General features: G+C 34.4%; 1 protein-coding gene across 1 annotated transcript in view; it reads left to right on the top strand.

The window, feature by feature from the left end:
* Positions 1-25,874, top strand: part of LOC126886158 (uncharacterized) — a 524,323-nt gene that overhangs the window by 160,980 nt on the left and 337,469 nt on the right. The window contains exons 3-4 of the mRNA XM_050653009.1: positions 11,025-11,175; positions 11,234-11,337. Coding sequence (XP_050508966.1) covers positions 11,025-11,175; positions 11,234-11,337 — 255 coding nt within the window. The remainder of the gene's footprint in view (positions 1-11,024; positions 11,176-11,233; positions 11,338-25,874) is intronic.

Here is a 25,874-nt window from a genome sequence, read left to right as displayed (position 1 = left end):
CAACCCCTTAAAGTGCGAAACAACCCCCCTGTTAATTGTAACTATTTTTTTATTTCTTAATTCGGGCTAGCATTAGGTTCCCTTAAATGGGCATTTAAACGTTAATTCGGGTGCAGAATCACAACTACCCGTTTGTCCACCCCCTTCGCAGCGTTTGTCCAACCCCTTAAAGTGCGAAAGAACCCCCCTGTTAATTGTAATTATTTTTTTATTTCTTAATTCTGGCTAGCTTTACGTTCCCTTAAATGGGCATTTAAACGTTAATTCGGGTGCAGAACCACAACTACCCGTTTGTCCACCCCTTCGCAGCGTTTGTCCAACCCCTTAAAGTGCGAAACAACCCCCCTGTTATTTTTTATTATTTTTTTATTTCTTAATTCGGGCTAGCTTTTAAATGCCCATTTAAGGGAACGTGAAGCTAGCCCGAATTAAGAAATAAAAAAATAATTGCAATTAACAGGGTTGTTGTTTCGCACTTTAAGGGGTTGGACAAACGCTGCGAAGAGGTGGACAAACGGGTAGTTGTGATTCTGCACCCGAATTAACGTTTAAATGCCCATTTAAGAGAACGCGAAGCTAGCCCGAATTAAGAAATAAAAAAATAATTACAATTAACAGGGGGGTTGTTTCGCACTTTAAGGGGCTAGACAGATGCTGCGAAGGGGTGGAAAAACGGGTAGTTGTGATTCTGCACCCGAATTAACGTTTAAATGCCCATTTAAGGGAACGTGAACCTAGCCCGAATTAAGAAATAAAAAATTAATTACAATTAACAGGGGGGTTGTTTCGCACTTTAAGTGGTTGGACAAACGCTGCGAAATGGTGGACAAACGGGCAGTTGTGATTCTGCACACTAATTAACGTTTAAATACCCATTTAAGGGAACGTGAAGCTAGCCCGAATAAAGAAATAAAAAAATAATTACAATTAACGAGAGGGTTGTTTCGCACTTTAAGTGGTTGGACAAACGCTGCGAAAGGGTGGACAAACGGGCAGTTGTGATTCTGCACCCGAATTAACGTTTAAATGCCCATTTAAGAGAACGTGAAGTTAGCCCGAATAAAGAAATAAAAAAATAATTACAATTAACTAGGGGGTTGTTTCGCACTTTAAGGGGCTGGACAAACGCTGCGATGGGGTGGACAAACGGGTAGTTGTGATTCTTCACCCGAATTAACTTTAAAATACACGTTTAAATGGACGTGAAGTTATCCGGAATTAAGAAATAAAAAAATAATTACAATTAACAGGGGGGTTGTTTCGCACTTTAAGGGGTTGGACAAACGCTGCAAAGGGGTGGACAGACGCTTAGTTGTGATTCTGCACCCGAATTAACGTTTAAATGCCCATTTAAGAGAACGTGAAGTTAGCCCGAATAAAGAAATAAAAAAATAATTACAATTGACGAGGGGGTTGTTTCGCACTTTAAGGGGTTGGACAAACGCTGCGAAGGAGTGGACAAACGGGTAGTTGTGATTCTGCACCCGAATTAACGTTTAAATACCTATTTAAGAGAACTTGAAGTTAGCCCGAATTAAGAAATAAAAAAATAATTACAATTAACAGGGGGTTGTTTCAGAGGGTGGACAAAAAAAATTATGTGGTGGACAAACATGGACAAACGATGGACAAACAATATAGCAAGAGTTTTTTTAAATTTTCGAAAATTTGTGGATTTGTGAAGTTAGCCCGAAAAAAAATTTTTGTTTATAAAAAAGAATTGATGGGTGGACTAACGAAATAAAATGGTGGACAAACGTGGACAATCAATGGACAAACGAATGGCATCAATCGCATTTTTTTTCCCGACTTTTTCGGGCTAAGTTCACGGACCTGGTTCCAAGGCTTCCAAATACAAAGCTTGTACTGGAGTGGATCTCATAGCTCCTAGACATATTCGTAAGGCTGAATTCTGTAAAACGTTGATTTTGTTTAGTAGTGCATTACTTGCTGATCCATACAAAACACTGCCGTAATCGAAAATAGATCGTATGTAAGCTTTATAAATTAATAAACTTACTTCAACATCCGATCCCCACCAAGTTCTATTAATTGATTTAAGAAAGTTTATTCCCTTATTACACCTGTTCAACATGTCGTCAATATGTAACTTCCAGGTCAATTTTTGGTCGAGTATCATTCCAAGATATTTAATTTTATTTTTAAAAGAAAATTTATGCCCACCTAAGGTGATTGTGCTAATATTAGGAAAGTTATGTCTGGTAAATAAACAAACTTGTGATTTACTGCATGATAATTCAAAGCCATTTTCAATAAACCATTTTTTATGGAGACCATAGACACTATTCAAGTTTTCAATGGATTTCTGATATTTCTTGTGTTCTGTGTACAAACAGAAATCGTCAGCATATTGTTCAATATTAAATGCAATATTGTTAATAGTGATGTTGTGTAGATCTGCTGTGTAAATGTTAAATAAAATAGGGCTCAAAACGGAGCCCTGAGGTAATCCTTTATTATTAAGTCTAGGGCCTATAAGAGTATGATTATTTTTAAAATAAATTATTCTATTTTTATATAGGTTTACAATGTTAGAAGCAAACTGTGATGGAATATTAAAAAATGTAATCATTTTTTCTTGGAGAATTGAAAGAGAGACAGAGTCATAAGCACCTTCGATGTCTAAAAATAAAGCGGGCACATAACTGTTCCTGGAAAAACTGTTCTGAATGTCTACAACAACAGTTGTTAAGGAATCTAAAGTTCCATAACCTTTTTTAAAACCATGTTGGTTAGCGGGTAAAGGATTTTGATCCCTTAGCCACCAAGCCAACCTAATCTTAACCATCCGTTCGAGAGTCTTCAATATACATGATAATAATGATATCGGTCGGTAAGCTTCAGCTAATTTAGGGTCTTTCCCCGGTTTGGGAATAGGAACGACAATAATACGCTTAAAATCTATTATGCTGTTGCCTTCAATAATTATCTGGTCAAATATATTTAAAAGTAATTGTTTTGCGTTATCTGGTAAATGTTGTATCATAGGATATTTGATTGCGTCGTATCCTGGTGAGGTACTAACGCGATTATCAAGGGGAAATTCTAATTCAGCTCTCGAAAAAGGTGTAAGGAGAAAATGATTCTGATCAGATGGAAGCGTTTTAGAATTAATATCATCTAACTGGTTATTTACGTAAGGTGGAGCTATTTTATCGAAAAAATCGTCTACCCATGAGTTACTTAGAGGTAATGAAAAATTAACTTTTTTCCTATTCATTTTTCTTGCTTGATTCCAAATAAGACTAGATGGAGTTTGTTTATTTAATTTTGAACACCATTCAACCCAACTTTGTTTGGCCTTTAATTTCAGGAATTTTTTGACACGAGCATTTACTTCTTTGCATTTACAAAAATTTTCAGGAGAAGAATTGTTTTTATAGTTTATTAATGCCTTCTTTCTTTCTGCAACGGATTGATCACATTCCGAATCCCACCACGGAGGGGGAGTCCGTTTGCATTTAAATGGTTTATATTCAGAAATAGATTGTTTAGAAGCTTCATTAATACAGTCAATAAGGAAATTATATTTTTCTTGGGTATTTAAGAATGTGTGAGGTTTTTCGTTTAATAAGGTATCAACAAGCTGAGAGTATAATGACCAATTTGCTTTTTTAATGTTCCACTTACTACTGGGATAAATGGTATTAGCATTAGTTCCCAAGACATCGATCACAACCTTTATAACGAAATGATTTGATCCCAAGGTATCAAGATCTACAGACCACGAAGTTTTATCAAAAAGGGATGGTGAGCAAAACGTGACATCAATCATGGAATCTGAGTTTCCTGGACTCGTTTGGCAAGTTGGTTGTCCATTATTCATTACTACATAATCTAAATTCTGAATTGTCTCCACAATTTGATGGCCTATATTATCATTTTTATATGAGCCCCACAGAGAATTATGTGCATTCATATCTCCTCCAATGATACAAGGGTGTTTTAGTTGAGAAAATAACTTATCCCAATCTTCGGTTTTGGTTTTAGTTTTTGGGCACCTATATACAGAGAGTAAACTTAAATAACTTTGTTTATAGTTGATTTTAATACCACAAGCAAGCAAGTCTTGAATATAATTTTTTTTAATTGTTATGCGCTCAAAAGGAATACCAGTTTTAATTAAAATAGCAACTCCAGAATAGCCGTCATCGCGATCTTCGCGTATCACATTATAACCTCTATAAATATATACAACATCCCGTTTAAACCAAGTTTCACTTATTAAAGCTATGTCAATATCTTCGGTTATTAAAAAGTTAATAAGGCTGTTTTTGTTAGCAACAGCTGATCGAGCATTCCATTGTATTATTTTGAGTTTAGATTTGTTTGTCATTAGATGAGTTATTTTTTAAAATATTATCTAGAACATTATTAATACCTTTGGCTAACAAATTCATGTCAAGTGATTTTGCCTCTTCTAAACAATTAATATTTTGAATAAAACTTGAGAAAAGAAGTACTAAGGAATCTACTAACTTATTTTTATCATTGTCTGTATTAGAAAAACTTTCCTTGTTTAAGGGAGGTAAAGGTTGAGACGGTCCAAATCTGAAAGGGATGAGATATGGTGTAGGATCTTTGGAAGTTGGAGATGATACTTTTCTTTTTTTATTTGCACTATACTCAGTGCTTGATTGTACTACAGCTTGGTTGGCTAAAATTTTTGGGTTTCTGTAGATGAGGCCTCAATGGCTTGAAATAAGGAGATGTACTAACTTCAGAGGAGTTAGTTAATTTTGGAAATTCTTTGTCTGAATTTGACAATATTTCAAATCTGTTATTAGAAATAAGACCAGAAAATGATGAGTCGCTCAAATTTTTTGCCTCCAAATATGAGATTTTATGTTCAATCATGATATTTTTTATTTTTTTTTATGTTCGAAAAAAGGACAGTTTTTAGAGATCGATATATGCTTATCAGTTTTACAGTGTATGCAATACTTTTTTGTTTCATCACATGTATGTATGTCATTTTTAATTTGTCCACATTGTATACAGTATTCCTGTGTACCTTTACACTGTCTAGAAATATGTCCATATTTGAGGCATTTATAACATTGCGTCACTTTACCCAACAATTTTTCCACTTGGAAAAATACATAATTTATCACAACATAGTTTGGCAAACAATTGCCTTCAAAAGTAATTATAACATTACATCTAGGAACGTATTCTGTATTTCCATCCTTTTCTACTTTTCTGTGCATTCTTTTAATATCAACAATTGGTGAACTAGAGCTAATATATTTTTCAAATAGTCAATATTATATTTGGTATCAACATCGCGTATCAGTCCTTTGATTTCCAAGAGGTGATTTGGAATGTACGCTTTTAAATTATCGTCCTTTAAGTGACTATTATTGACTAACTTATTTGCATCCAAAAAAGATTTGAGGATTACTTTAACACGGTTTCTTCCTATACTTTTAATTTGCTTAATATTATTAATCTTTAATTTTTGATGTAAAATATCTGCAACAACCATTGGATGCAAACGGGAAATATTCTGATCATTGGTCTTCTCAACATAAACACAACAATTTTGAAAGTCGTAACTATTACAATTAATATTAAAAAGTTTTACCTCCCTTGTAGCAGAAGAATTTGTGGTGATAGTTCCTGTATCCATGTCTTGATTACTAACACTAATAACTTCAGCAGTATTTAGTTCGCACACTGGCGTCTTTTTTATATTCTCCCCCATCTGGGGAGAATATTTTCACTTTTGTATCACTATTCTACAATATGTAAATGTTTTTACCCACGATGAAATTTAAATGTTTTAATTGTCACAAAAACTGCGAGCTGAATGTCAATATTTAGTTACGTTTAATGGTGGCCAAATTTTAAACTGTTCACACAAAAGTTAAACACCTTGAAAAGAAGCCTAGGCTGTTTAACCCATAGGACCGATACTTCTTATCAGTGATAATTAAAACCACTATAAAATTAATTTAAGTTAAACTACTAAAAAATTAATTTTTTCTGGAGCTATTTTAGATGCCACCGTATTTGACGTTTATTAATGTCGCGATGTAAAAATATATGATGCAAGCAAGTTTTGGAATTACCTTGTATTCTAGTATATTTATTAATCATGGATTCAAAATAATTGTAGTCATACATTAAGTTCAGATAATATGTAAAGACGTTTTCATCAGAGTTGTCTTTAATATTAATATTAATATCTCCAAGCAATATATATGGCAGTCGATCTGTTCAGATTTTGCTTGATCTAGGTATTGTTCCAAATACTGAAGAAATTCTTCCACATTGGTAGAAGGAGAACGATAAATACAAGTGACTAAGCATCGTTTATGGTTTTTGAGCGTAATAAATATTTGTATCACCTGACAATATCCGATCATTACCTTGTTATAAGAATATACAATGTTTTTTTATAAACACAGCTACTCCACCATTTTTATTAAAATTAATCTGTATCCAAAAAAATATAATTCTCATCATCGTAATATTTAACATACAAAGTTTAAATGTCTCTGTTAGTACAATAAGATCAAAATCCACACTTAATTGGTGCAAGATTGCACTGAATTCGTCTATATTTTTTGTTAGACTTCTGATGTTTTGGTGAATAATTTTTAAGTTGGATTCAGTAGTTTCTGGTTTAACAAAATCATTTAAGTGAAATTTATTATTTATTTCGTGTGTATTATAGAGTTTGAAATCTACATCCCGAATAAATTGATCCATGTTATACGTTCTACAAACTTTTATGTATATGACAATAAATTATTATCAAATTACACTTAGGTATATAAATTTACAAAAAAAAGCACACACAAAGATAATAATGAATATAAGAACAATTTTATACGAACAATCGGATTAATATTAATAGCTATGACAGTAATAATTTATTTTTGTGATGTAGAATTATGCTGTGTTTAATATGAATGTATATGACAACAATTACAACCAAATCACACTTAGTTATACAGGGTGATTCATTAAGAATGTCCAATCTCAGACTTGTAGATTCTAGACCTCAAAATATTAAGATTTACTTAGTTATACAGGGTGATTCATTAAGAATGTCCAATCTCAGAGTTGTAGATTCTAGACCTCAAAATATTAAGATTTAACCCAAATCACTTAAATAAAATATGGCTGGTTACTGAGTTACAGGGTGTTTTATTTAAAAATTTATTAATTATTTTTACCGAGTACGTTAAAACTACTTCACGTATCCTTATCATACTTGGCATAAAGTGTAGGTACTGTACACCCTACGAAACTGTGATAAACAAACGTTTCTACATACTACCAGAGGCGTACGACAGGGGATAATGAATGGATGACCCTTCCCAAATTCTACGCTACTGGCGGAATTGCTATTTTTGCGCAATATTTGGATTCTTCAACACTTTCTGTGTTAATAATGTACTCTTCATTAGTAACGATAAAGTCATTATTTTTCGAGATATTTGAAGTTGAAAATGAAACGACACAGCAATTTTGTGCTATGCATTATGCCCATTCACTTTTAACTTCAAATATCTCGAAAACTAATGACTTTATCGTTACGAATAAAGAGTACATCATTTACATAGGAAGTATTGGAGAATCGAAAAATTGCGCTAAAATAGTAATTCCGCCAGTGGCGTAGAATGTGGGAAGGGTCCACCATTCAATGTTCCCTGTCGTACGCCTCTGGTAGTAGTCAGAAACGTTGATTTAACATAATGTTGCATTGTGTACACTACCTACAAATAGTTAATATTTCACCCAAATCACTTAAATAAAATGTGGCTCCTTATTGAGTTGCAGGATATTTGATTTAACAATTTAAAAATTACCTATTTGTACCCAGTACTTTAAAAGTATTTGACATATCATTATAATACTTGCCAATAAGTGTAGGCACTGTGTATCCTGCTAAATTATGTTAAATAAACGTTTCTCGCTACTACCAGAGGCGTACGACAGGGGAAATGAACGGTTGACCCTTCCCAAAATCTACGCCACTGATGGAATTGCTATTTTAGCATAATTTTTAGATTCTCCAATACTTTCTATGTAAACAATATACTCTTCATTCGTAACGATAGCATCCTTAGTTTTCGAGATATTTGAAGTTAAAAATGAACGGGCTCAACACATTAAACCAAAATAGCTATGCCGTTTCATTTTCAACTTCAAATATCTCGAAAACTAAAGGCTTTATCGCTACTAATGAAGAGTATATTATTTACATAGAAAGTAATGGAGAATCTAAATATTGCACTAAAATAGCAATTCCGCCAGTGGAGTAGAATTTGGGAAGGGTCAACCATTCACTATCCCCTGTCGTACGCCTTTGGTAGTAGTCAGAAACGTTTGTTTATCATAATATCCTATGGTGTCTAGTACCTATATTTTCTGCCAAGTATGATAAGGATACGCGAAATAGTTTTAAAGTAATGGGTGAAAATAGTTATTAAATGTTTAAATAAAACACCCTGTAACTCAGTAACGAGCCACATTTTATTTAAGTGATTTGGGTTAAATCTTAATATTTTGAGGTCTAGAATCTATAACTCGGAGATTGGAGATTCTTAATGAATCACCCTGTATATTAATATACAAAAAACACAAATGACAACAAATCAAACAATAAAATTATACGAACAATTAGATTATATAATAACTATGACAGTAATAATTTATTTTTTTGATATAGAGTTGTTCCGTGTCTTATACGCTGGTTGTTTTTTTATCTGTATCAACTGATTTTGATGTTGGGGTGGCCTTTCCACATAAATATACAATGCTCCTTTAGCTAAGTCTGTCACATTACTCAATTCATTCCAGAAATTGTTTTTTAGTTGAACTCTATCGTCTTCGTTTGGCCCATATACTGCTATAATTGTACTTATTTGGTTTTCTCCAGTTTTTAATTCTATTGTCAGTATTCTCTCTAACCATACTTCCCAATTTTGGATTTTGTCTGCCAATTTGTGATTAACTATACATCCCACACCTGCTGCATCTCGTTCTCCTTCAATAACTCCACTGTAAATTAATATATGTCCATCTTCCATTTCTACGATTCCCTTTCCTTTTTTCTTTCTTTCCGTGATTACTAAGATATCAAGTTCAGCATTGTTAAATTCATAAATTAGTTCGTGCTCTTTTCCGTTAATAGATCTTATATTCCATGCCCATGTACCCAGTTTCCAAATCTTTCTACAATTTTCATTTCCTTTGATTCTCGGGTTTGTTGTAAGATTTCCTTGTGGCCTTGGTAAAAGGCCTACTTTTGCCAGTTTTTTGACCCAAGTGGAGGATTTTCATGATCTCTAATTAGTTTGTTTTCTTTATCATTCCATATATATTTCTCATCATTTATAAATAATTTTTAAAAACCTATTTTCACCTTTTTGTTATTTTTCTTTTTGTCTTCTGCTTGGTTCTTTATAATTTTTTGTATTTTTCTTTCTTTCTGTGCAAGGTCATTAGTCATTATTGATGTAAATCTGTTTTCCTCGTTTTAGTTTTAATTTTTGTTTATTGTTCATAATTTCCTTTTTTTCGCTGCATTCTCAATTTGCACAATACATTTATGTTCATTTATTTTGATTACACTTGTAATATTTGCGTCTATATTTAAATTCTGCTGAAGAAAATCTTGAACTTGTTCCGTACTGTTTTTGGTTCAATTTTTAAACCGGTTATGATTATATTTTTTTGCTCTCTTCTCCTTTTCAATTCGTTCTATTGTATTTTCCAAACCTGTCATTTCTCCAATTTTTCCTCGTAATTCCATAATCTCATTTTTCAGATCTGTATTCTCTTTTCTCACATCTCTGACTTCTTCTCTGTATCGTTTTAAGTCTTCTCTAATAGCCTTCATTTCTTCTCTGTACTCCTGGAAATTAGCTCTCATACTTTTTAAATTGGCCAAGTATTTCTTTACAAAACTAATTCCATTTTGCTTTTGTGCTAAATACAATTTAAAAAGGATAGTCTAATGCCTACTGTAATATTGGTTGCCTAATCTTTAGGAACTACTCTCACAATTTGTACTTACTACTTGCCACGTCACTGGGTTCGGTGAATTACTGGTTGCCTACACAGCTAGCGCCAGAAGTTATTTACAATTCAACCTTTCGGATAAATAACCTCTACCCACTGTTAAAAAATCAAGTTTTTCGTCGTAGAACAGTTTCTTTTACAACCATTAATAATTCTGAGTATACATTACCCGTTAAATACCACTGTCACTACAATTTTACACCAATTTAGTTCGATATTCGATATTACCCGATAAATCGAATTTAATATCGGAACACTATTTTTGTGTTGTCTGGACAGTGGCGTAACCCGTCCGTGGACGAAAATTTGTGTTCTACGGGTCAAAATACATAAAAAAACTTGGGTAAGTCTATCTAAATAAAGGAAGCTGTTGTACCCCTCCTGGCGACAGCACTATTACGACATTCTACATTCTTAAAAAACAACTATCGATATGGAAAGATCGATGGAATCTTTACTGCTTAACAAACCACACAAGAGACACCACTTTACAACCAGTTATTCCACAAACTCCTTGGTTTAAGAGTTTTAAAGCTCAACGTAAATATATAGCTACCATAAATCGACTACGCTTTGAACATACGTGCTATCCAAGTCACTTAAAATAAATGTGATTGAAGACGATAATTGCAAACATTGCGGAAAACTGGGTATTCTTGATCATATCTTTTTTGAACGCACTAAGTATGTATTAACAGCATTCAAGCTCCCTCTATAAAAATTTAATGAATTTTAATATGTATGCACCATTCAATATCCAGTCTCTGCTGGCTACAGGCTCACAACACATATACAATATCATTATAGATTTCTTGTTTATTTTTGTATTAGGAATAGGATTGTGTATTTGTCTAACTGGAGAATCTATTGAAACTGACTGAATGACTAATGTCTATGCCATAAAAAATTAGAAAATATACAAAGACGTCGAATATTTGTAAAATTAACATGTTTTGTTCCAGAAAAATACCAGCTGCTAACTCAGATACACCTTGTTCTGCCCGACGAGTTTTGGGGAGTATAGAACGTTCCATTCAAAAAGTAGTTCATGTACTAACACCAAGAAAAATTGAAGATTCTTTTTCTATTTGTCCAGCTGTTCTAACAAACAAAGTAAGATAATTTATTATTCTTTTTTTTTTGTGTATGATCACAAAAGTATTTTTTCTAGGAATTGTTTAATGTATCGACAACACAATGTAGCGATCCAGAATTTGTAATTGCTGAGCTTACAAAAGCTTTAGAAAAGAAAGGTGTGTTGTGTAAACGAAAGGGGTAAGTTGTTTCATTGCATAATTTTACGATATGGCTTTATCTAATTGTAACAATTATCGTCATCATGATTATTATTGGTGAATGGCTAATTTTAGTCATACTTTATGTTTTTGATCAATGGCGCTGGCAATGAGGTTTATTTTAAATTTTATGTGGGGGAACATTGTCACGTTTTTTTTGCGTTCACCTCGCTACAACTCTGTTTCGTTTTAATATTTTTTTCTAAAATTTTGACAGTACATAGTTCTTACCTTTTTGAAGAAAATGGTACCTGTTTCAAGCTTTCAGTTTTATTCTAATGGAACACCCTGTATTTTAGTATAGTAGTGAAATGATATTTTATAGTACTTTTTTTTTCTTAAGCATTCCCTACACCTAACTGCTTTTATTTGTAAGTTATTCGTGGTTCTTTAAGCCAAACATTAATTGCAACAAAAATTACGTGAAATTTTATTAGGTTTGCCGTGAAAATATTCAATCATAAAGCTCATGTTCATCTAGTTGGCTATGACTTTGACACTAAATATGCTTAAACATTTACTTTGCTTAAACATTCTACTATTTTTGAAGTTCCAGTTGCTTTGCTACCATTACTAATATGAATTTTTCTAATGAGGAACTGATTCAGATGTTTTTTTTTTTGTTCAACATATATGTTAACAAATAAAAATGTGCTACTAGCAATAAGAATTTATAATCAGCAATTCCATGATAGATGACAATCAAAAAGAGAAACTTTTCAAAATTTACTAGAGTGGTTTCAACGAATTTTCGACTATAGTTGTCATTTATATGGGTCTGCGTCAACAGGATATCTTAATAAAGTTGAAATCCAAAGGAATAAATGTTTGAGACTCTGTCTCGGTTACTTAAAATCTACTCCTATTACTATTATTGAGATTGAAGCTAAGGAACCACCATTTACTCTACATAGACAGTTTTGTACAGATAAGTTTGTAGCTAGAGCTATCTCAAAAAACGTCAGCTACTTAAGGACTATTCGTAACTTGAATATATTAGATTTAAGCCACAAATATTGGTGTACTAAAAAAAACCCCATATACGTTGAAAGCTATAGGAAATTGACAATGTATGAAGACCAAATGTACAAAAATAAAATACCTCCAATTTACACTAAACCTCCTGAAACTCTCTTTTCCAAGGTAATACAAACAAATTACATGGATTCAAACCTTCCAGGCAGTATTATCAACAAAATAATTAAAGACAGGTGGCCTATGTTTCAATATATTTTTACTGACGGCTCCAAAATTCAAAATAAAACCGGAAGTGCAATATATCACTGGAATTCTGAATACAAAGAATCATGCCGATTGCCTAATGAAGCTTCAATATATACTGCCGAATTATCAGCTTTATTACTTGCGTTAAAATATATAGCCTCTGTTGGTATGGACAATTATATCATTTTCACCGATTGTAGTAGTATTGTGGACAAACTCACTTCTATCCAATCGACAAAAAATCTAAACCACATTGAGATAGAAATTAAGAGTCTATATTATGATATTACTTCCTCGGGCAGTTCAATTATTATTTGTTGGGTTAGAGGACATTCTGGAATATTTGGAAATGAAGAAGTCGACAAATTACCAATCTGCAGCTTTAACTAAACGAAACATAAACAACATACTTCTACCAGTAACCGATATAGATAATATCAGTAAAAACCATTGCAAACAAAATTGGCAACGTGTATATAACCAAAGTACAACGGCGATAAATTTTAGAAATTGCCAACCATTAATTCCCAATGAGAGATGGTTTAAACAAGAATCAAATAGGCTATTTATAAAAACAATAAACAGAATGAGGTCAAATCACGCACTAACCCCAGCATACAAACACAGCATAGGTATCAGTGATAACCCATATTGCGCCTGTGGTGGAATGGGAGATCTACAGCACCTCATATTGGAGTGTGGACAGTACAGACAAAATATTAAAGTAATGTATGAAAAGTTAATTGATCTAAATTGTCCTTTACCTGTCAATTTAAACGAAATTCTTTTTTCAAAAAATAAGCAGACGTTACAATGTCTTTACGAATATGTAACGTCCTGTAAATTTAAATTTTAAATAGGCTTAGATAATAAAATTAAAAATTGTAAAAATATCACACAAAATTGAAAAATGTATCCATTAATATATTATAACACCCTGTAAATTTAGATAATAAGTAGGCTTATATATTAACTTAAAATTGTTATTGTAATACCATACAAAAAAAAACAAATAGTCTGGCTAATTGGCTAAGTCAAAGCCATTAATAAAAAAAAACGAACTGGACATTTAGATTACGAGAAATCTGATCGAACAAAAACTATTGTAAATGATTAAAATGAATTAAATGTTAGTGTCACTTAGTCCAAGTAATGAAGCTTAAAATAGGACAAAACCTCGCAATTTTTTAGAGAATGGATCGATTTGCTTGAAAATTTGAGAATAAGTAGTGGATAGTCTAAGGATCAAAATCTATATGATGCCGAATGGCGCTTTTACCATGGGGGTGGATACCACCCCATTTCGGGGGTGGAAAATTTTAATTATGTTTTGACCGCAAAAGTTGGTAAAAACATTCATTATAAGCAAAAAACGTTCTATACATTTAAAATATGATAAAATTAATTGTTGGATTTTTATTATTTTTAAATTATTTACACGAGGAAGGCAACCAGTCCAACACTATTTTGTATTCATTGTTGCTTTTCTATCGCGATATGAACGAGGTTTGCTTAATAGTGCAAAAACCAGCCTTGTAGTTTTTTGAAAAAGCCGATAGAAGTGAGTTGCTACTTAACCACGGCTAAGCGAGTTTGCCGGCGTTAACAGCCTAGATTGTAAGGCTTTTCGTATGTAGACTTGTACGCAGTGTGGGTGATAAATGCAGTCGAGGGCCCTCTGATCAGATGAAGGATTGAATCGGTATTATTTTATTCCTTTTACTTTTTTGCTCAAGTTTAATTTTTTTATTGACCCGGTGTCAAAGCGCCTTTATAAAAACATAGAATCAGCTCCTATTGTATGATCTGAACATCAAAGTTCCAAAGTGGATGTTGTTTTTTTGAAGGTTTTTTGATAGTCGTTTTTTTAACAAATTTGAACTTTATTGTTTTTATAATTAATTGTTCAATAATTGTTGGGGTGGCTTGTTTTTCTTCGTTTGTATACAATTGCTTGTCAACGCCCAAAAACATCGCGTACAGTTTTTGCCTCTTTATTTCGTGTAGCAGGTAATGGCAATTGGTTGGCCTTGAATGGTTTTCAGGTATTCAATACACAGAATTTTGTGAGTTTTCAAATTTTAAAGTCCTCGCCTTTACGGCAGCTTGATACGGATTCTTGTTTTTTGATAAATTTTTTAATTTAATTGTTTAGGTAATTAAACCTGTAAATATTGTCTATTTTGAATTTATTTATCGTTAAATTTGGATTCCCTTTATGTCAGTGGCAGCTTGACTAGGGGATTGTTGATTAGTATATTGACTTTTGATTAGGTTAAATAAATTTTTATTCTTTTTTCTCCACAATGGCTGACAGATTGAAAAAATATACCTTTCAAAGGAGAATGGCAATGAACGATTTAGAAATGTTATTGCGTTTATCCAATTCTGCTCTTACAGAGGTTCATAAACAGTCGCTTTTCGTGTTCGGTACTCGGAATTAGATGATGTTTTGGAGAGTTTTAATAAAAATCATCAAAACATTGTTACAAATCTTGTGAACTCTGAACCTACGGATGCTCAATTACATTCTGAGGACATTATTCGTTCCCAATTTTTGAATGATTATTATCAAATAAAGGCTAATTTCGCGGATCTCTTTGAAGATGATGATAATAGTCAAAGGAATGAGCAAAATATCGTCGCTTCAAATGTAGTACAACCTCCTAATAGTAGTGTTCGTTTGCCTCAGTTAGAACTAACTAAATTTTCCGGTGATTTTACGTCGGCAATTACTTTTTTTGACTTGTTCGATGCGCTTGTGCACCGTAGACCTAACATTGATGATACGGAAAAATTAACGTATTTAATTTAAAGTTAAGAAGGGCCTCCTTTAAGGTTAGCTAAATCCTTGCCTTTAGCTAGAGAAAATTATGTTAGGATTTAGGATAAATCAAAAAATAGGTATTTAAATAAACGTTTGCGTGCAATGGCACATTGGTGCAAAATTGAAGAAGCTCCCGCAACTATGTTTAGTCCTGTCGCCAGGGGGGGTACAACGGCCTCCTGTATTCAGATGGACTTACCCAAGTTTTTATTATGTATTTTGGCCCGTAGAACACGAATTTTTTGGGTAACAGTTGATCCGGATGTCGATAAGATTGTTATAAACAAAGAAGTTGAGGAATTACATAACAGCGATTTCTTGCAAAACAAAACATGTTTTTGTATTTTTTGGGCCATTCTAACCAAAAAATGTTCCTACAAGTTTTTTCGTAGGATGCATAGTTTTCGAGATAAGCGCGGTTGAACTTTCAAAAAATCGAAAAATTGCAATTTTTGAACCCGAATAACTTTTGATTAAAAAATAAAATAGCAATTCTGCTTACCGCATTTGAAAGTTCAAGTCAAATTCTATCGGTTTCGAATATATACATTGCTAAAAATTTATGTGTTTATTGCTAAAAAAAGCTATAAACACATAGTGTTTCCCGTGCCTAATACATGCGTTTACATGCATGCTACGTAGAAATAGCCTCGCTTGCACTTGTACCTACTCTACCTACTCGTTCGATTTTAAATGAGAAATCGTTGAAAACATCACTCCAGCACTAGGTGTTTATACTTTTGTTTAACAATAAAATAATAACTTTTTAGCAATGCAAATAACTAAAACCGATATACTTTGACTTGAACTTTCAAATGCGGTAAGCAGAATTGCTATTTTATTTTTTAATCAAAAGTTATTCGGGTACAAAAATTGCAATTTTTCGATTTTTTGAAAGTTCCACCGCGTTTATCTCGAAAACTATGTATCCTACGAAAAAATTTGTAGGAACACTTTTTGGTTAGAATGGCCCAAAAAATACAAAAACATGTTTTGTTTTGCGAGAAATCGCTGTTATGTAATTCCTCAACTTCTTTGTTTATAACAATCTTATCGACATCCGGATCAACTGTTACCCAAAAAATTCGTGTTCTACGGGTCAAAATACATAAAAAAGCTTGGGTAAGTCCATCTGAATACAGGAGGCCGTTGTACCCCCCCTGGCGACAGGACTAGTTTAAGAATTCTGATAGTTATAGTAATTTGATTGACACCTTTTCGGAAAATTTCTCAGCTTTAGACAATTTGGGTTATAAAATTTCTGAATTTGTGTTAGCTTATAAAATTGTCACCAAGCTTGACGAGGAGACTCACCAACGTTTTGAATTATTACATGGGTCTAGTGAAATGCCTACTTTTATTCAATTATCTGATTTCTTGGAAAGTCAATGCATTTCGTTAGACTCATCCTTGTTGTCGCCCTGTTCTCCCAAGGATTCTAATAGAAAAAATAAATCGCCTTCTAAACACAATGCAAATAAAAATGGTTCTAAAGTCAATAATCGCTATAGTTTGTTTTCGAAGCCTAATGCGACGACTTGTTCGTTATGTTCTGCCGATCACCATTTAAAAGATTGTTCTTTATTTTTAAATAAATCTCCTTATGAACGGTACAACGCTTGTAAGAGAATGTGCCTTTGTTTTAAATGTTTAGAAAATCATGATTCTCGTAGCTGTAGTGTCACCTTTCGTTGTGGTCATTGTAATTCTTCTCACCATAGCCTTTTACATTTTAAAAGCTCTGAAAGTGCTACTCACGGCGCTACTTCTGTTGCTGCAGCTCCGACTACTGCTTCCCCTGATATTCAGGTTAAGACTGGAACATTGAGCTCACATGCTGCATCATTAGGTAGTGTTGCCTAAAAAAACTCGAGCGTTTTGTTAGCTACTGCTATGGTAGAAATTATGGATGGTTGTGGATTGTATCAACCTGTTCGAGCTTTAAATGATGGGGGCAGCATGACCTCTTTTGTATCTCAGTCTCGGTTTCATCTATCTGGTAAGGTGGACTTATTGTTTAGAGCTGATATCTTTGCTCAGTTATTGTTGGAGGGTAAAGTTCAAACTCCTAGAGATATGCCTGATGCTCTTAATACCGTTTTTGTCTATGTCCTTATGGGTCCCTGTAGCTCGGTTCCTATGACATCTGTCACCTCGTTGTTTTGTCACGTGGATCAAATGGTTTCCTTGGAGGAGTCTGTAAAGCAGTTTTGGAGTTTAGAAACTGTTCCTGAAGTAGAATGTTCAGCTCCTGAAGATATTCTTTGTAAGAAAAATTTTGTAGAAAATGTTTGTCGAGACAGCTCTGGTCGTTACACCGTTGCTTTACCTTTCAGGGAATTATCTCCTGTTTTTCCAGGAATGTTTGAGTTAGCTGTAAATCGTTTTCTTTCCTTACAAAAAAGGCTTTTGAAAAATCCTAGTGTTTATCAGGAATATTGTACCTTTGTGAAAGATTATTTGGATTTGCATCATATGGAGCTTGTGTCAGAAATTTCTCGTCCATTATCTTGTTACTATATTCCTCACCATGCTGTATTAAAACCTGATAGTTTGACTACCAAGTTGCGAGTTGTATTTAATGCTTCTGCTCGAATTGGAAATCAGAATTCTCTAAATCAGTGCTTTTTTACTGGAAAGAAACGACAGCAAGATATTTTAACTATTTTATTGGGTTTCCGACTTCATAAGTATGTCTTATCCACGGATATTAAGCAGATGTATAGGCAGATACGAGTTGATAAATGTCATTGTGATTATCAGAAGATTGTTTTTAGATTCTCTCCTGATGAAGAGTTACAGGAATTTCGACTATTAACAGTAACTTATGGTGTATCGTCTGCTCCTTTTCTTGCTTTAAGGACTTTGAAGATGAAGGGAGAGAGTTTCCCCTTGCCTCTGAAGTTTTGCGTACGAGTACTTATGTTGACGATATAGTTTGTGGTGGTGATACCTTAGAAATTGCGCTAGATCTTCGGAACGGGTTGATATCCTTGTTATCCCGAGGTCAGTTTGAATTGCGTAAGTGGTCGAGCAATGATATGCGATTATTAGAAGGTTTACCGGACTCGCATATTGGTAAGAAACCTATTTCCTTTGATGGTAATAGTTGTTCGTCACCTCTAAAAATCCTTGGACTTGTATGGAATGCACAGTTGGATTGTTTTTCTTTTGAAGTGACAGCTCTGGACAAATCTTGTACTAAGAGAAGTATGTTGTCTGAATTGGCCAGAGTGTTTGATCCTGTAGGGTTTCTAGCTCCCATGACTTTGTTCACGAAGCACCTTATCCAACGTTTATGGTTGTCCGGAATAGATTGGGATAACTCTCCTCCAGACTCAATTTGTAAAGTTTGGAACCAGTATAAGGAACAACTGCTATCCTTGGCGCAGCTTGAAATACCTAGGTGTATGTTCGTGTCCAGGTATATTTGTTGTGAGGTACATGGGTTTTGTGACAGTAGTGAAAAGGGTTATGCCGCTGTTATTTATTTGCGTTTTGTTCTACCAGATGGTCAGGTTCGTGCCTTTTTTGTTTGCGCGAAGTCAAAAGTGGCTCCCATAAGAACTGTAAGCATTCCACGTTTGGAGCTGTCTGCTGCAGTTCTACTATCTAAACCCATGCAGTTTGTAGTCAGACTATTAGATCCTAAACTTAAAATCGAAAAATTGGTAGCTTGGTCCGATTCTCAGGTAGTTCTAAGTTGGATAAAATCCTCTCCTCATCGTTGGAAAACTTTTGTTTCCAACTTGGTTTCATATATCCAGGAACGCATTTCTCCTAATAGTTGGTTTTATGTTTCTTCTGCTCAGAATCCCGCTGATTTGGCTTCCAGAGGTGTTTTACCTGCTCTAATGTTGGAGCAATCTCATTGGTTTGCAGGTCCTGAGTTTTTGTATAACACAGATCCCATTCCAGACGCTTCCCGTTGCTTTTCTGAGTGTGCTGAAATTCTTGATGAGGAGCTTACGGTAACTTTGGCTTGTGTTAATGATGATAATTTTCTTGAGAATCTATTGAATGGCATTTCAGGTTTCTCGTTTATACGACGACTTATAGCTTGGATCTTGAGGTTTGCTTGGAACTCAAAATTTCCCAATAAGAGAGAAGGTCCCTTAAGTTCAAAGGAACTTTATGAGTCGTTGATGCTGCTCGTTAAATATACTCAACATAGATATTTTGAAAAGGAGTTTGAGGGAAATGTTTTTTCCAAACCTTTTCGAAAGTTGTGCTGCTTTATCGATGATCAAGGAGTATTACGGGTTGGCGGTCGTCTTCGACTGCCAAGTAACCGAGTGATTACCGGTATAAGTAATCCCCCATCTACAGGCCAACGGCTTCGGGCGGATGAGCTGGTAAATGGCAGGGCACTCTGTTGTCCTGAGACTGAGAAATCGGTCTCGAAGGCGGAGGAACCAAGACGGCATCAGTATGCAGAAGGCAACGGGAAATCACTGCATTAAATATGCAAATGGATTCCCTTGTAAAAAACCATCAATGGCAATGTTCAAAACGAAATATTCCGGAGTAAAATGTTCCCCAATCGGATCTCCGGGGGGAACAGTGGCGAACGAAGTCGTGAAACTTAAAAATAAAGTTATGAGAATAGCTACTTGGAATGCAAGAAGCTTGTATGCAGCCGGGAAATTAATAAACGTAACAACAGAAATGGAAAGACTACATGTGAAAATACTTGGTATCAGCGACGTACAGTGGAAAGGATCCGGCAAATGTCCAACTAGAAACGGCATGTTCTACTATTCAGGAACTGATGATACAAACCACCGTTATGGCGTCGGAATAATAGTCGAAAGGGAAGTCAACAAATCGGTACTAAGTTTTACTCCATATTCAGAACGAATCATAGCAATCCAACTAAAGTCGAACAAAGGAAAAATTAACATTATTCAAGTCTATGCACGGACAGCAGAGAAAGAGGATGAGGAAATAGAAGAATTCTACAAGCAACTAGAATACATTCTGGAATCGACCAAGAAAGAAGAGGTCACCGTAATCATGGGCGATTTCAACGCTAAAGTTGGTAAGGTGAAAACTGATGGATGCACTGGTGAATTTGGACCTGGACAACGAAACGACCGAGGTGAACGTCTCGTACAATTTTGCCAAGAAAAAGAATTTGTACTAATGAACACAATGTTCAGATTACCAAACCGTAGATTGTACACGTGGACATCACCAAGGGATAACGCAGTCAACATCGTCAGGAATCAAATCGATTATATACTAATCAGAAGCCGGTTTAAAAACTCCATCACGTCTACAAAAACCTATCCAGGCACTGATATAGAATCGGATCACAATCCGGTGGTGGCTGTAGTAAATATAAAATTCAAGAAACTACAGAAAAATGCAGCTAAACAAAAGATAGACGTTAAGCAACTGAAAGACGCAACTATACTGGAAAGGACAAGAGAACAGGTAAACAACAATCTTAAAAACCTCGCTGCAAAAAATAGGAACACAGGCAATGTAGAGGACAAATGGATGAAGATAGAAAAGGCCCTTATGACAGCTGGTGAAGGCTCCTTAGCTCCAAGCAAAATTAAGAAAAGGAATGGATGACAAACGAAATTTTGTACCTCATGGAGGAAAGGCGAAGAAATAAAACACAACAAGACAAAATACAAAGAAGTGAACCGTGAGATTAAGACAAAAATTAGAGAAGCCAAAGAGAAGTGGGTTCTGGAAAACTGCAAGGAAATAGAAGAATATGAAAGAAAATACGACAGCTCTAACATGCATAAAAAGATCAAGGAAATAACAGGTAAAAAAGTGACAACAGGGCCTGAAATCCTAAAAAGCGAGATATAATATGCTATAAGGAACACAAAAGGGGGTAAAGCTGCAGGACCAGATGAAATTCCTGTAGAATTGTTGAAACTTATAGACGACGACAAACTTGAAATAATGGTGAACCTCTTTAACACAATTTATAGAACAGGCATCATACCAAAGAAATGGCTCTCCTCTACTTTTGTCACAATCCCGAAGACGAATAACGCCAGAGAGTGTTCAGACCACAGAACTATAGGATTGATGAGCCACACACTAAAAGTATTTTTAAAAATAATTCACAAAAGATTTTTTAATAAATTAGAAGAGGACATAAGCGCCACACAGTTTGGATTCAGAAGTGGACTGGGAACACGGGAAGCTTTGTTTGGTCTGAGTGTGCTAATGCAAAGATGTTTGGATGTAAACCAAGACCTCTACGTAGGTTTCATAGATTTTGAGAAGGCCTTCGATAGAGTCAGACACCAAAAGCTGTATGAAATCCTAAGAAGCAAAAACATCGACAGTCGCGACATTAACATCATATCCAGGTTGTACTGGGGACAAACAGCAAAAATCAAGGTTGATAATGAGTTAACCGAAGAAATTGAGATTCGTCGAGGTGTGCGTCAGGGTTGTGTGCTTTCTCCACTACTATTCAATATATATAGCGAAACAATATGTCAGGAAGCGCTCCTAGAGCAAAACATTGGTATGAACATTAACGGAGAGTTAATTAACAATATACGATACGCTGATGACACGCTAATAGTAACAGATAACCTAGCAAATTTACAGTATTTGATGGAAAACATAAACACTCATACCAATAAGTATGGTCTAAAACTGAACATCAAAAAGACTAAATTAATGATTGTAACAAAGAAGCTATACACCTACGTGAATTTAACCATAAATAATCAGCCAGTTGAAAGAGTTACGTCCTACAAATATTTAGGGGTTTGCTTCATTGATACTAATGACCAGACAAGAGAAATCAAGAGGCGAATTGAGATAGCGAGACAATCGGTTGTCAAAATGAAAAAGTTCCTATGCAGCCGGGACATAAATATAAACTTAAGAACGAGAATGTTAAGGTGCTATGTTTTCTCCGTTCTGCTGTACGGCATGGAAGCTTGGACACTGAAAAATATAAACATCAAAAACATTGAGGCATTCGAGATGTGGTGTTACAGGAGAATGTGGAAAATAAAGAAAGAGTAACAAATCAAGATGTTTTGCTGAAGATGGGGAAGGAATGCGAAGTCATAAAAACCATACAAAGGAAAAAACTGGAGTATCTAGGCCACATAATGAGAGGAGAAAAGTACTCTCTGCTAAGACTCATAATCCAAGGAAAAATCTCGGGAAAAAGAAATGTGGGACGTAGGAGGATTTCCTGGTTGCGAAATTTAAGGGAGTGGTATGGGTGCAGTTCAATACAGTTGTTCAGAGCTGCAGCCAACAAAGTTAAGATTGCTGTGATGGTAGCCAACCTCCGATAGGAGACGGTACTGCAAGAAGAAGAAGTCGTCTTCGATATTTGCTTGTTTCCATTGATAAGAAATTCCCTTGCATCCTACCTCGAGAAAGTCGATTAACTTATTTGCTGATTGATTATTACCATAAACGATACTGTCATGCTGGGCCGCGTACAGTTAGTTTTTTGCTTGCCCAGTCGTTTTGGATTTTATCTCCTAAGCGAGCCATACGTTCGGTTTTGTCAAAATGTATGCAATTCTGGAGGCACAATCCTAGAAATTACCAACCTCCAATGGGTAACTTACCACTGGCAAATGCGTTGTCCCTACATGCTGAACAAACGCGGCTTTAGTTCCATGGCAACGCTCAATACAAACAAAACCTTGGCCGACGCTGTGAGATTTAATTGAATGAATTGATAATTTCTTCGCTTGTCATTAAACGGCATAAGATTTAGTCAGCATTTTAATCTACCCCAAACGAGCAGATACCTACACAGAATAGTAATACTAGGTCTGCTCACCGCGGCTGTTCCGACCCATTAAAAAGTCTACAGTCCACTAACCAACCCCTAAAAATAGAAAAGAACAGCCCATTTCATTGATTCTTCGAGTCCGGATTCCCTGTCCATTGGTCTTCCGAAGAGGATACCGAGTTAGTAGCACATCAGGTAAACTCAGAGCGAAGAATACAGGTCAGTTCCTCACATTGTATAACTTTAATTTGCATTAGCGTGAGATACACATTTCTTAAAGTCAGTGGATGACAGTCGGGATCCTGACATATATTTTAACTGAAAAATAATCGTCAAATTTCAATAAAACCATTTTTTGCCAATTCTGAGCTTATACTTAAGCTTCTCAAGCCTACTCAAAAACTCATTTTCCCCATCCTATCTATACACTTCTGAGATCCTATCTTACCAATCGATACTTCCAGGTTAGACATAATGAAGCAGTATCAAACATAACTCCAATTCTACCAGGAGTACCTTAGGGCAGTATATTGGGACCAACTTTATACTTACTCTACACAGCAGATATTCCCACAACAGCAAACAGCACAATTGCTACATACGCAGATGATACTGTTATAATGGCCTCTAGCTCGGTTCCAGTTGCAGCGCGCCAAAATTTACAACATCATTTAAATGGTTTAGAGAAATGGTTACAACTGTGGCGAGTTAAAGTAAATGGTAGCAAATCTGCACATATAACATTCACTTTATGCAGGGAAACTGTACCATCTGTGCATATAAACAATACCATCATACCCACAAGAAATGATGTTAAATACTTAGGAATACAATTACGTATTTTTTATGGGAAATAAGCCACAATTTTACTAAAAAATGAATTTATTAACGTTTCTAAGCCCAAATCGGGTTTCGTTGTCAAAATACAAAATACTATTAAAATAAAACAAACATGTTGTTGCTAAGTAAAAAAATTCTTCTAATAATTTATTTAATCTGACTCATTTATATTGGCAATTCAGACGTATATTATACATTTTAAAGTAGAATACTTTAAAATGATATCGCCAATATTTATGAGTTGCGTTCCTGGGACGACTTTACTAAAAGATAGTTCATTCGATTACATGAAATCAATCCCAACTCAAGAATATCCGTCGCAAAAAAATCATAGCATGTGATCTGTCTTTAAAAAGACAACCAAATGCAACGATGACAGTAAAATTCTCGCGTTAGAGATTCCATAGTAAATCACGAGGGAAAACCAGGAAAAAACCTCGTGATACTATGGGTATATATATACTCAACACGCATGGGATAATGAACATAGAGTTCAGTGGAGAGATTCAAGTATAGTCCTGAAAGAATCAGATAGTAAAAAGAGAAAAATCAAAGAAGCGGCTCTAATTATGCTAAATGAAACCAATTGTGTCGCAAATTCCTCGGTAGAATGCAGTAGGATGTGGTTACCCATACTGAAAGAGGAAGTCAATAGAAAGAAAATACCACGATTAGTAAGTCAATAACATATCGAGTTAGTACAAATTTTATATTTTAGTATTACTTATTGTATATCTATGTAATATTAATATTATTTATAATTTAAACATATTAAAGTCAGAATTTGGTATTAGTTTTTTGAAGGTAGATTAAATGTAAGACCAAATACTTACGATGTCGGGATAGTATCACGAGGTTTTTTCCTGGTTTTCCCTCGTGATTTACTATGGAATCTCTAACGCGAGAATTTTACTGTCATCGTTGCATTTGGTTGTCTTTTTAAAGACAGATCACATGCTATGATTTTTTTGCGACGGATATTCTTGAGTTGGGATTGATTTCATCTAATCGAATGAACTATCTTTTAGTAAAGTCGTCCCAGGAATGCAACTCATAAATATTGGCGATATCATTTTAAAGTCTTCTACTTTAAAATGTATAATATACGTCTGAATTGCCAATATAAATGAGTCAGATTAAATAAATTATTAGAAGAATTTCTTTACTTAGCAACAACATGTTTGTTTTATTTTAATAGTATTTCGTATTTTGACAACGAAACTCGATTTGGGCTTCGAAACGTTAATAAATTCATTTTTTAGTAAAATTGTGGCTTATTTCCCATAAAAAATACGTAATTATAAAAATGCCACAAGGAAATAGCTTCAGAACAACACTTAGGAATACATTTTGACAGCCGACTAAATTGGGGAAAGCACATCTGGAAAAAACGACTACAACTAGGAATAATATACAGGAAAATGTATTGGTTCATGAACAAAAACTCCAAATTAAGTCTATACAATAAATTATTATTGTATAAGTCTATCCTAAAGCCAGTTTGGACTTACGGTATTCAGATATGGGGTACAGCATCTAATTCCCATTTACTGAAACTTCAGCGTTTTCAATCAAAAGTCTTGAGACATATTACCAACGCACCGTGATATGTGCCTAATTATGTTGTACATCGAGACCTTCAGATCCAAAACATTAAAGACACCGTTGTCTCACTCAGTGGAACCTACAAAAATAGACTACTGAAGCATCTAAATACGCTTGCGCAAGACCTACTTAAGCGACCGAGGAGAGGAAGACTAAAACGCCGTGACCCATTAGACCTTTCTGTACCTGTAATTACTGAAACGTAGACTATATAATTTAATGTGTGTGTATTTTAACTATTGATGTTTTTTTATATGTTCGTAAAATATGT

Source organism: Diabrotica virgifera, chromosome 6, assembly GCF_917563875.1.
Source record: "Diabrotica virgifera virgifera chromosome 6, PGI_DIABVI_V3a".
Classification (NCBI taxonomy): Eukaryota; Metazoa; Arthropoda; class Insecta; order Coleoptera; family Chrysomelidae; genus Diabrotica; species Diabrotica virgifera.
The sequence above is the reverse complement of the archived record's forward strand: the minus strand, read 5'-3'. Positions and strand labels throughout refer to the sequence as shown.